Raw genomic sequence first — 12,903 nt, 5'->3', positions numbered from 1 at the left:
CTCAAAATGGTTAAGAAGAGTAATACATTATTACTTTTGAGAACCATTTGTCTAATGTACTGTCATTTTGTACATGTGGTTTTACCTGCATTCAAAACAATATATAAAACAAAGAATATAAGCAATATTTTAATTTACAAGTCACAATATCGATACCTTTGCAAGACCAGCTTTGTGTGCACCTCTTGACTCCATGTACTCTATATACTTAGAAAAGTCCTTAAACTCTTCTAGTGTAGGTTGAAACACCATGATCCGAGGAATGCTGGAGCAACTACCTGCACTTGATGTCATGGTAGAAATAACCAAGCTTTCCTAGTACTAAAAAACAAAACAAGATAAAATATATATGTATTTCTATAATAAGTAACCACAATTATATATATATATATATATATATATATCATATCATTAATTCTTAAACAGATTTTATTATATTATTTAGTGAGTTTTATCAGTTATATTATTACTGACAGACCATAAAACTGTGGCTTATAGTATAAAACAATGTAAAATTCACAATAATTCCTTACTTCAACACAGTAATGAGCTAAAGTTTAATTTCACATCTGAATAATAAAAACAATTGTTTTCTTGCGCAGCACCAATAATGCAAAATATCTTATTACACTTTCAGAAATGAAGAAAAGGAGCAGATAATAAATTTCATGTATGAAGATGATGATCATATCAAGCTATAAACCGACATTCTACAATATCATTATTGTTGCAAGCTATATTTTTCACATTGTACTTTATTTGTTAGCTAAATCAAAATGCTGGGCATAAATAATGACATTAAATTAGGAATTGAAAGTTCTAAAGATTCTTCTAGTACATTCAAGGGTAGATTAAAAATACAGGGTTAGCAAAACATTGAGAAGATAGCTGAGGAATAGTTTAAAAGTTAATCTAGAGTTGTTTCAAGATAATATTTGTTTCTAGCCTGTAGAATGAATCATCTTTTTTGGGGGTTTTCAGCTACAAAGTGGTACAAGTAAGTTTTTCTTTATGTAAGTAGAGTGAAGTTAGTGTCATTTGTCAATGTGGCCTAAGATTTACTATAGTTTTCAAACTTTTAAAAATTTAAGGATAAACTAATTTATCATTTACATGGAGAGGAAACTTCATGTTGTGGCCCATAGCAAAGGCATCCACATGGGGAGAACCCCACCAATGGCAAAGATCCCTGAAAATGAGGGGATTTAATGACCACTCTGTGGGATATATCTGGTTGGGGCGCAAAAGATGATCAGCAACCAGATTGAAAGCACCTAGCACATGACATGCAACAAGATGAATGCGAAGTGTGTGGGCCCAACATCCAACATCTGAAAACGGAGACTGGACTGGGTGCTCCTTGGATGATATGTGCTACCATTGTAGAATTGTCTGAATGAACCATCACTAGACAATGTCGGGCGAAAAGAAGGAAGTGATGTGCAGCTAGAAGTTCAAGAACATTGATATGCAAAGCACTTTCATCCGCAGACCAATGGACCGAAGCCTCCCGGTGATTGACCCATCCCCCATCTCTGAAGGGATGTGTCTATGAAAAGATATAGATCCAGATGTGGGGGACGAAGCGACACATTCGCCGACTTATGGGCTTCCCCCACCCACCAAAGCAGATCATCTTACACAGAAAAAAGGAAGGGAATTGGGGATGGAAAGAGGATCTCGAGCAAGGTTCCATCGATTATGCAGAGCCCATTGAAGGGATCTCATATGGGCAAGACCGAGGGGGACCAGTGATGTCATTGATGACCACATCCCCAAAAGCGATAGAACTTCGCAAGCAGTTGGACAAGATATTGAGTGGGTCTGAGAAAGGACTTCTGTTTGATCAACCAGCCCACCTGAGCTGCCACAGAAAAGAGCTGCCGAGTATGATTGGCCAATTCCTGTATGGAATGAGCTAAAAGAAGTCAGTCATCCTTGTAATAATGAAATCTCAGCCCCAGAGCATGGAAATGTTGAGCAAAAGTTTGGACTACTCGGCAAAATACGCAAGGTGCCGAGGCAAGTCCAAAAAGGAGGGCCCAAAATTGATAAACTACCCTGACATGGACAAAACAAAGATCAGGACGAGAATGAGGTAATATACTTGGTGACATCCATTTTGGTCATCCACAACCCCAGAGAAAATGCCAATCTCAGGGTGAGAAAAGACTCCATGGTGAAGTGGGGTAGTGAAACAAAGTGGTTTATGCAAAATAAATCGATTACCGGCCGCCAGTCCCTGTTTTTCTTGGGGACAATGAAAAGTTGGGAATAAAAACCCTGGGAAGGATGGGGAACCAGTTCAATGGCCCACTGCAGAAGTAGTTCCTGGCCCACTTCAAATGCTGGCTGGCTTGAGGAGGAGGGAAAGATAAGGGGTAAGGAGAGACGGGAGGTGGGGAAAGAAACTAGTCAATGAATCCTTCTGATACAACCTGAAGCACCCATTGATCACTGACGAAGGAACACCAGCGATGAAGAAACTTGAACAACCAAGCTTATCAGACTCGAACCCACTGGGTAGTCACAGGTACCGGTGAGAATGAGGGGTGTTGTCAAGGAATGCAACAAGAAGTACCCTGAGTAGAAGGGATGGATAAGAGCTGGGAAGGGAAAAGATGGAAAATGGTAATTGGGGGCATATGAGGTTCTGACTGAGACAAACGGGGCTACGATATTCATAAGGGTAGATTGTTGTTGGTCCAATGTCATCCGAAGCTCTAGAATTTCTGGGACCATATCAAAAATGCAACACCTCAAAAATAGGTAAGTATTGTATTAGAATTGGATGTTTGTGATGTTAAAGTACAAAGTCTATAGTTTCATATAAATCAGGAACTCAAATTACCGATATTGACAAGCTAGAACATAAAATAAGAACCTCCTATCTTTTCTCTTTGCTGAGATATCGCTCATGTACTGAATCAAACATAGTGGCCCCTCTCACCTATTTCCATTTTTGGCTCCCTTATATACACATACTTCTGTCTATAACATATAATTAACAAATCAAAAGCTCAGAATGTCCCCCTAGTGTCTTTCTCAGCCATTTTCAAGTATTACCATGTCATCTCGTTCTTTCGATACAAAACTTCAAGTTGGTAAGTTGAATCTTTTGTCTGCTTGAAATTACACATTTTTTTAGACTCAATTACAGCTTAATTACTAAGCATGATAAATTATATTGGAATACTATGGTATCAATATAGTAATTTATGATTTTTTTGTTATTTGAAATGTATATATAAAATCTAAAAATAATTATTTCGTTTCATATTCTCGAGGTGTGAAGTTTTATAAGGCTTAGCAAACTATGGCACTCAACAAACAAATACAAATGTTGTAAGTAGAAGAGATAATTGTTTGCTTTACTTCTTTATTTACTGTTCTATGTTTTAAAAAAATAAGTTTAAGAACTTATTTGTACACAGTAATAACGTATATACATATATAATGTATAATAATTGAAATGTGGCTATATTTTAGAAAATTCTAGTCCACTAAAACACAGCTAAGACAGGTCACTTTGTAAAAACTAAAGGTCAGTTTTATATTATTGGATACCATAACATGTGTGCACATGCACCACGTCATTGTAACTTCTGTATTGTTAGCCAGGCCTGGCTGAAAGGTCAATATAGTAAAAATAATAAATATATATATAAATGTGTAATGCTATGAGATTTAAACTATTTAGTCCAAATATTTGTGTTTGTGTCATAATCTGTAGTCATTCTAGGACAAAAAATGCATAACTTATATTTATTTCCTTATTTTTTTTATGGTGGTTATGAGATCAATCAAATTGGACAAACCCGTACAGAGATTCGTTAGTGAAAGTAACAGATAAAATATAAAGTTTTTTCTTAAAAAACGTGTGATAACTATCTGGACGTCATAAAGATTTTGCATGTGAAATTTGAAAATTTTCTGATGCATAAAAGCATTTGGACAGGCAACAGGCAAAAAGAAAAAAAGGCATGGGAAAAACATTGCTCAACAAACCTCAAGTCTTAATAAAAAAAATCTGATATTTTGTGTATGAAAGCCTTGTAATGTTTACTAATAATCTGCAAAATTTCATGAACATACACTTAATAATTTAAAGGTTATAGCATGAAACTATAACAAGTACAAAATGGTTACGAGGTTGGCCCCAGGGGCCAAGCTCATACTGAAAGAGTTAAACGATATCTGTTTGAAAATTACTGGAACTTTCTTCAATGAGAAGACATCATATAACTTGAGAAAAGGTAAGCTTATACAGTTCAGAGACAGGTTGAATGGGTAACAAAGAAAATTTTATTAGAAGTTTAACACAATAACAAATTTACAATGTTTAGAGAAGGTTTTGTCATCATCAGGTACAAATAGTTAACTTAGCCACAGGAATATATATACACACACACACACACAGTATGAAAAAGAGAAATCACATGACTGAAAATTGCTTTAGGCTTAATCAAGTTTCCTTATTATTACGTGGTTTTTCATTTAAAATTATGACATTTTTACTTCTTAATAGATATACTATGGTTTTATTGGCTTACAATGTTTGTAAACATGAGGTTTTTTTATGTTCACTGCATGAAATAAAATAATCAAATCAGATCAGTTATGTTTACTATTTAGTGAGTAAGATAGGTAATTTTAAAGCATTCTGATGACTCAAACCTTTATTGAATATTATTTTCATAGTTATTGTATTCAAACCTCATACATAAATTTGTTAACTGGCTACTTAATTATTTCTAATTATAAATGTGATATGCAGAGATGCTTTAATTAAAAATATTACTTTTATCAGTGATGGTAAAACGTGTTCATTATATAATTGCCAATTTGATTTACAGAAGAACAGTGAGGAGATTATTGCATATTTTGAAAATATGAAGGCAACTGCAGGGTGATATTTAGTTTATATTAGTAGTTATTCATCACTAAATAGGAATTCTCCAGATTACCTTTAAAAAATGTATCAAAATATTATTTTAGGCAAAAATTAGAAAATTACCTAAAAACAAATCAATGAATGAAAATAAGAAGATTAATACCATGTTAGAGTAATGCAGAATGTTAGATTAGAATAATCAACTGAAAATACATTTTCGTCACCTGAAAATGTATTTTCAATAGATACCTATGCACATAGTTAAGCTATCTTCCCCACATATCTGCCTAAGAAACTTGCATGCCACTAGCTTTGAGGCAACTTCTACCTAATCTCACATGACCTGATGTGAATTGTGTTTCTGCCTGATGACATAATCATGCAGCAAAGCCCTCAACCAATAGGACAGCAACACACCTCCATTCACATTGACTCCCTCTATGTATTTGCACTACTGAATCTTAAATTTTTGATGAGACCAATAAGGAAATGTGCACCAGAAGTGGGAAGGATGGGTGGGGATGTGTGTCAAGAGGTGAGTATCTATTGGAAATACATTTCCAGATAAGAAAAATGTTATCTTCCAAGATGATACAACACCTCTTCAGACAGTTAAGCTAGAATCCCATAGGTCAGTGCATAGATTTACCTATAAGAGCTCCCTTCAGAAAGTGCCAGAAGGAAACCCATGGAGTGCAAAACCTGATGGCAAGGACTCCATAGGAGCCAATCTTAGTCTGAATAGACCAATAAAACAGATACAGAAAGAAAAAAGATAGGAAAGAAGTACAGGCAGTTAGACTGAGGAAGGAAGGATTGGACAATGAAGAGGGATATGTAATTGTGGTAGAAGAGGGTGCAAGAAGCAACCACATGATAGACATCTGAAAAGCAGTAATAGTAGATGAGAAGGAGGAGAAAGACAGTACAAAAGGCAGGAAGCCAAGGGCTTGAATGGGGCATGCATCAAAACATGTAAACCAAACTAAGGTCTCGGTCAGTCATGGGAGTAGGATGGAGGAGAAAGAAGGAGCAAAAAGAGTGGAGAGGATAGGGTAATAAACACTCTGTGGTACTGAGAAAGGAGGAAATCCACAGACAAGGCCTCCTGTCAATTAGTAGAGGTGCAGACTGACAAGCCAATGCCAAACAGCCAAAGAAAAAAGCAAAAAGGGGGGTCACAGGATTACTGCTAAGAGGAAAGGAGTGGTGGAAAGATTGATGACAAAAGACCTGCTACAGTGGTTGATATAAAAAGGCAGCAGAAGGATGACATGAATGCAACAGAAAAAATAAAATACAGCCCAACAGGTGACCACTTGGGCAAATTACACATGCCAGGAGGAGGGAAGATAACTCTTGATGAAGAGATGCTTGAGTGTGAAGCAAGAGAGAGAAGGGAAATTGAGGACAGAAAGGGGGGTCCAAATACCAATGGATGAAGGTTGAGCAAGGCAAAGAAGCACCAATAAAATAACTTGAGAAGGAAAGTGTATGAAAATGAGGGCCAGATGGAATAGACTAACAGGGGAATGGACATACAGAAAAAGGGGAGATCAGGCCAGACTGAGAAAATACTGACAAAGATAAAGGTTGAGGAACAGCGGACCATAAGGAAGAAAGCCTGAAGTTGTGAAAGGTGGTAAACACCTCTGGGCCAAATATATGTTTCTATTTCCCAATGGATCAAAATGCAAACAACCTCAACTGAGAGTGACCCCCCCAACCACAGAGACCTGATAATACAGGAATTCATACCCGCAAGCATCACGTCTATTTTTTTCAGAAAGGAAATTATAATTGTATGGAAATCCACAAGGCGACACAAAAATCACAACCCATAATGGAACGAACCACAGCACTTCATCAAACTGTGACAAAACCGTGTCAAGTAAAAGTGATTACATTAACTGAATGAAGTACTTATACACAGTACTTGGTGTATTGATGGAGAATTTTGCAAATTAGATATTGCCAAGGACATTCAATGGAGTATAAAAGACTGGAATAAGCAAGACCAATGCTTAGATAGGCAAAGCCAATGTCGAGAAATAGCTAAAGTGTCAGTATGTATGGTAAGTATGTTTTAGAATTTTAATTTTTTTAATTAACCTAACAAGTTTTAGCTTTTTTGCACTTTAGTTATTTTTATCACAATAAATAAAAATATTCATTAAAAAACAAGGCATTTAGTACTTATGTGTGTGTCTTGCACTTTTTTGCAATAAAGGTTACCCCTTATTTTTGGTAGATTATAGAGAGAAATACAGGCTAAATTTGAGAGCAGTTACCATAATTGGGCACAAAATTTTCAATGCTCAAATTAAAAAAAATATGTCATAAAAAAGTTAGGCCAGAAATAAAAAATAAATAAAATGAATAAGAAAAAATAATAAAAACAAAGAAAAAAATGTTGCTTAGATTATTTCTATATGTCTTTTGGTATTTTTTCTTATCCCAAAACTCAACTTGTAGATGCACATAAATATAGCATAATATTTAAAAGTATTTATTAGATTTTATTATCTATTAATGTCCAAAAACTATTATAATTTAACTTGTTTCTAAATAAGCTATAAGTGTACCAAAATATTTCCTTTACTTGGTCAAGGTGAGCTCAGTGATAGCAAATCTGAATCTGTAGGACAAATAATTTAAAAGCTGTCATAAGAACAAGCTAGCCTATTATGTTATTCAGTTAATTAAAACATTCTCTATTAGTTATCAATAATGTGTTACCAAATGACAGTGAGAATTACTGACATTTTTTGAAAGACAGTACATGATAGGAGGGTGTAGCATGTGGGTTTGTCTTTCTGGTTTATATATCTGTAAATCAAGATGAGTGGAGGCTATAAAATTATGTCTTAGCAATATCTATACTATATGTTTGTGCTTTGTGTTAAAACTCAGAAGCTCAGATAGAGGTAGGAAGGATATCTACATTGGACAATTCAAAGCCAACAAATGTCATGATATAAAGAAGTGAAAATGGAAAATCTATTTAAATATATCCTGTTGAAATTAAAACTTGTATAATGTTCAAATTTGATTTATTTATTGTGATTTTATACCAAGTTTACTGACATACATTGATAAAGTAGTTTAATTAAATTTTGAAAGTAACTGTAAAATAGTCATGGCATGCACATTTACCTACCCATATCCAGCCAAAGAGACAAAACCTAACAAGATCAAAGGAACACATAGCTAATGAAACATCAAGAAATGGGAATTATTTGGGTTTCTGAGGCAAAACTCAACTGGAAATACTCCATCTATCCCAAATGAGTACAGAAGCTCATTACTCAAGGAAAATCATCCAGGAGTCCATGGATTTATTGATTGAAATTTTACAATATGGTGATCACCAGTGGATGTACAGCTACAATAGTTTCACCTAATTTGGTAATGAAAGATAAGGAAATTGCCTCCAGAGATGATGAAAGAATAAAGCAAGTGACCATAAAGTTCCAGTAAAAGGGAAACTGGAAGTTAGCTTTTCTGTAGGAAGCTTCTCTGTGCCTCATAAGTGTGGGTAATTCACACCAAGGAAGAGTGTCTAGTTGGAACTGACATCATGTAGAGACCTATGTAAGGTCAGGCTAAATTTCAAGTATCTTCACAGTCTATGACAAGAGAATTCCTATGTATGACATGGCAGTTACTACACAAGTTGATTTTCCAGTTACAACAGGGAGGGTAGTCATTGAATCACCAAGAAGTAATACTCATACCAGGATTTATTAGCAATAAGTAGGGCAGAGAGGAATCAAATACTCCAGCATGTCCTTAAGAATTGGTGGTTGGAAGAGCTCTCCTGGATGTGAAGAATAAAGAAGCTGTACATGACTTTACCCAGGGAAGAATTAAATCTGTTCAAGATATAATAAAAGGTAGTTACAATGTAAATGCTGATAAAACTGGATTTCATCATGGTAACATGGTATCACTGAATACTTCTCTTGCACACAAACTCCAAAGTTTAGACAATCCAAGCCAAAGGTCATGCATCTTGATTGTCTTTTGAAAGTACTTTGGTAAAAGAATAACCAGTTGTGTAAATCCAGAGAAGAATTTGTCAGTAGAACCTCAACCAGCAAAGGAGTCTGAAGATTCTGTACAGATTACTTCCAGTGAACCATCAAGGATGAAGTTACCAGTGGATTCACTTGACTACCAAACCAGGAAGAATTCCCTTAATGACAGGATGGTCAGTGACAACAAAATACAAGATTCCATCCCAAAAAAGACTTTGCAAATACATTTTAGTGTAGTTTTATTTCATTATTTGTTTTATTAGGATTGTTCAAGGAACTTCACAATCCAGTAAGGGGGTAGTGTAGTAACTTATATTTTTTTGTGTTATAATATGTTTGCAAACTTGAGGGAGTTGCAAGTAGTAGTGACATTAGATTAGATCTAGAAACTTCTAAATATCTGACATCAAGCTTTCTAGTGTATTTGAAAATAGACTATAAATACGAAGTCAGAAGAACTTCAAGAAGATAGTTAAGAGATAGTTTAAAAGTTAGTTAAGAAGGTAGTTCTTTGAAAATAGTAGTCATTTTTTGGCCAATAGAGTGAATTAGTCATTGTGTTGTTGTTTCCTTTCAACTGTGAAATAGTACAAGCAAGTTTATTATTTATGTTAGTGAGTGCAGATAGGGTCATTTATAAATGTGGCCCAAGATTTACCATGGTGTTCAAGTTATAAAAGCACTATGGAAGAAAAACTAATTTGTTATAGTTTACGTGGACTGGACTTTGATTTATTTTCCCCAGATAATATAAAGGAACTCCCCAACTAAAGAAAAACAAGATTATGTTTGGATGCCTAAACAAACTTTTTTATACACTGGTATATACAAGTAAATTCAATCCAGCAAATAAAAATGATAAAAAAATCATGGTAAGAGTTCCATATGGCACCCCCACTCAATTTAAAAAAAAAATCATCAAAGTAATATTTATGTATTAATAAATCATATTAATTGTATGATCTCATAATTTTGATACATTATTATACCACTTACTTCATTAATTAGATGTACATAATAAACAAATAAACCCTTTTCAGAATCTTTTTTATCCAGGCAATTCTACAATTTTTGGGTGGGGGTGCCATATGGAACTCTTTCCAAAATCATAAAAAGTTTTGCATGCATTTTAATACATACAGTTTAAACACAGTAAGCAAAATCAAAACAATGTAACTAGCATTAAAAAATTATAAAAATACATCACAATAAAAAAAACTATCTGCAAAAATAATAATAACAACAACAGTAAAAATAATTTTATGTGATATACCACAGCATAAAACAATACCAATGATAGTAGTTGCAGTCAAGTGAAAATAATCTAACACATGACCACAGATACATTAAGTATCATTTCAAGCAATTAGACTCGGGAGTCAAAGCACGTGCATGAGATTTTATAGTAAATACTGTTCAGTGAATGAGTTACCTCACTGATCAATCATGCCCTTCAAACTTCTTGCAAATTGAACAAAGCACAAATATAATTTTTCAGTACCATTTGAGTAAATTAGGCCAATATGGTTCACATAATTGTTTTAAAACATTAAATTACCATTATATCAGTAATAATTACAAAAGAAACATTCATATATTATTAGCTATGAGCTCTTTTACATTTCCTGAATGTGAACCTTAAAACATTCCAATGCCAACCAAGTAAATACCTCTTCATGTCTTTTGCATGCCAAACTGACTTCAAGTTTTGACCAAGTAGATAACAAAATTTTTTTACATTTACAGCAGATCTATAGATAGTACTTGGGCTACTTACTCAGATTGTTACTACTTTCTACACAGGTAATGCTTTTTTTACTGAATAAGTTAAACCTTGCATTTATAGTACCGTATTTTTCGGTGTATAAGACACATTTTTTTACCCCAAAATTTGATGTCAAAATCTGCTGGCGTCCTATACGCCAAAGGTATGAATAATATATATACGTATGTATACGATATACACAAGCCATGTGTTAATATATTTAAATAGGCATGCATAGTTTAGTTCAATTGAATGTGTTATTTATAACAATAGTAGTTTGTTTTTTTTCTTTTAGAAACATAACTATTTAAATGCTCCCTGAATAATAACAAAAATAACTTACTGTGAAAGCAATGAAGATTTTGTAGGTTTTGAACCAAACTAAATAACAGTAAACCTTTTTCTGATTTACGGTATTTTCTTATTTTGATGTTTTGAGCTCTTTTGTGTTTGAAACAATATATACTAATTTTTAAAGTATCAAATTGAGTTATTGTTCAATAAAAATCTTTAAAATTTTTACCAAAACTTTGTCTTCAAAATAACAGTGTCTTATATTCCGAAAAATACGGTAATTATGTTTTATAACTAAAAAAGTTCAATGGATATCTAAAAACAACTTAAAATTCAATGCATCCTCTGTGATGCATAGAATTTAGAAAATAATGAATCATCTAACAAATCACAGTATTTTAGAGATTTTATTAGGGTTCCAAATTTATATGAAAACAAACAGTACATCATAGTGGCCACTTTTTTTTTTTTCTTTTACTATACTAAATTATTTTACCATTCATCATATGGCTCAATTTAGTTTCCTTCAGGGATTTCAAAATATTTTTATTCATTATTATTACTTGGACACTGTAGATTAGGCTAAAACTTATAAAACCACCTATATTTATAAGTTATAGTTATATTAGTTACAGGCTATAGTTAGTAACAATTATTATTACTAATACTAATAGTAATATGGCATTGCCATTTGCTAATTGAAAAAGTTAATATCGAGTGCTGATTATAGTTTGTACTAAACTGGTGTCTATTTAACATTACACTTTTACAGCTGAACACGTTCACGGTTTAGTTAAATTTAAGAAGTTAATTTAGTATACTAGCTCTAGTACTAGGTACCTACTATTTAAATTTCGTCTTGATGATTAGTATCAGTAGCTTAAGTTCAACCATAAATAGCATTAAATTAATTACTACAGTATTAAACTCATACTTGTAATACCGCAGTGGTTCTTCTAGTAGTTGTACCGCTAGTACTGGCAATAGACACAATCACTCCACTTTCATGCGTTCAACTTCGAATCAAAGCCAACGAGTTAGAAAAGGAAGCAAAGAAAGCAAGCCTACTCACACACACTGTTTTTAAATGATCCCTAAGTTACACCATACTCTGTTTAATTCTATTATATATCAATAAGATTGAATTCTATTGATTACTGTCCATCACTGGAAATGTTTATATAGAATTAAATCACATTCAATAGAACTCACTTTTAACTTCAAAATTATTACTATTTCTAGCACTAATATAACTTGTCAAATGCACGAGCTTTCCGTTACAAACCCACGGCGTTATCAATAACCTCGCAATAATATCAAACCTGTTTACACTTACAGAAAAATGGCTTAGTTCTTCAGCTTCTTTTCAGAAACTAGTCCATATGAAATTTAAACTTTATTTTCTACTAATGATTTTCACTTATTATTATTTAATGTTAATCAGGAAACTTGCTGGCACGGTTTCTGTATTAAACAGTCGAATCCGATTTTTGTTTCCAAAATTTTCTTCCGATTAGCGTACTAATACATTATAGTACTATAGCCTAACATTTACAAGCTACCCCAATGTGTATTCGTTCAAAAAAAAATAATAATAACCTTTAAATAACGTGTCAACCAGCTTAGTGAAAAATTAATAATACGCTTGGTGAAAATGACAAAACCTTTGAAAAAAAAATACTGAAAATTAGAATAGTTATACTTCCATAAAGTTTATATGTACCAGGTTTCAGGGTCAGTGCTCTTCTTAAGTTAAAACAGCTTAGTTTTTAGTTACTGAAAAATAGAAATAAATAGCTTTTGCTTTATAGAGATGTTAAAATACTGTTACGCCTCCAGTCGTTAGTTAATTTTCCGTAAATTCGTCCCGACGAAGCTTTAGCAACACAAGTCCTTTCTTAAATAAAACT

General features: G+C 33.3%; 1 protein-coding gene across 3 annotated transcripts in view; it reads right to left on the bottom strand.

Moving 5' to 3' along the window:
- Window positions 1-12,461, bottom strand: part of LOC106471112 (lysine-specific demethylase 4C-like) — a 78,883-nt gene extending 66,422 nt beyond the window's left edge. Inside the window, exons 1-2 of one of the 3 annotated variants that reach the window (XM_022399731.1) lie at window positions 12,330-12,461; window positions 157-321 (exon numbers count right to left, since the gene is read on the bottom strand). In XM_022399731.1, coding sequence (XP_022255439.1) covers window positions 157-294 — 138 coding nt within the window. In that variant the 5' untranslated portion in view covers window positions 295-321; window positions 12,330-12,461. The other 2 variants (XM_022399728.1, XM_022399729.1) reach the window with 2 other exon arrangements.
- Window positions 12,462-12,903: the final 442 nt, after the last annotated feature.

The sequence above is a fragment of the Limulus polyphemus genome, unplaced genomic scaffold (genome assembly GCF_000517525.1).
Source record: "Limulus polyphemus unplaced genomic scaffold, Limulus_polyphemus-2.1.2 Scaffold4415, whole genome shotgun sequence".
NCBI classification, from domain to species: domain Eukaryota; kingdom Metazoa; phylum Arthropoda; class Merostomata; order Xiphosura; family Limulidae; genus Limulus; species Limulus polyphemus.
The sequence above is the reverse complement of the archived record's forward strand: the minus strand, read 5'-3'. Positions and strand labels throughout refer to the sequence as shown.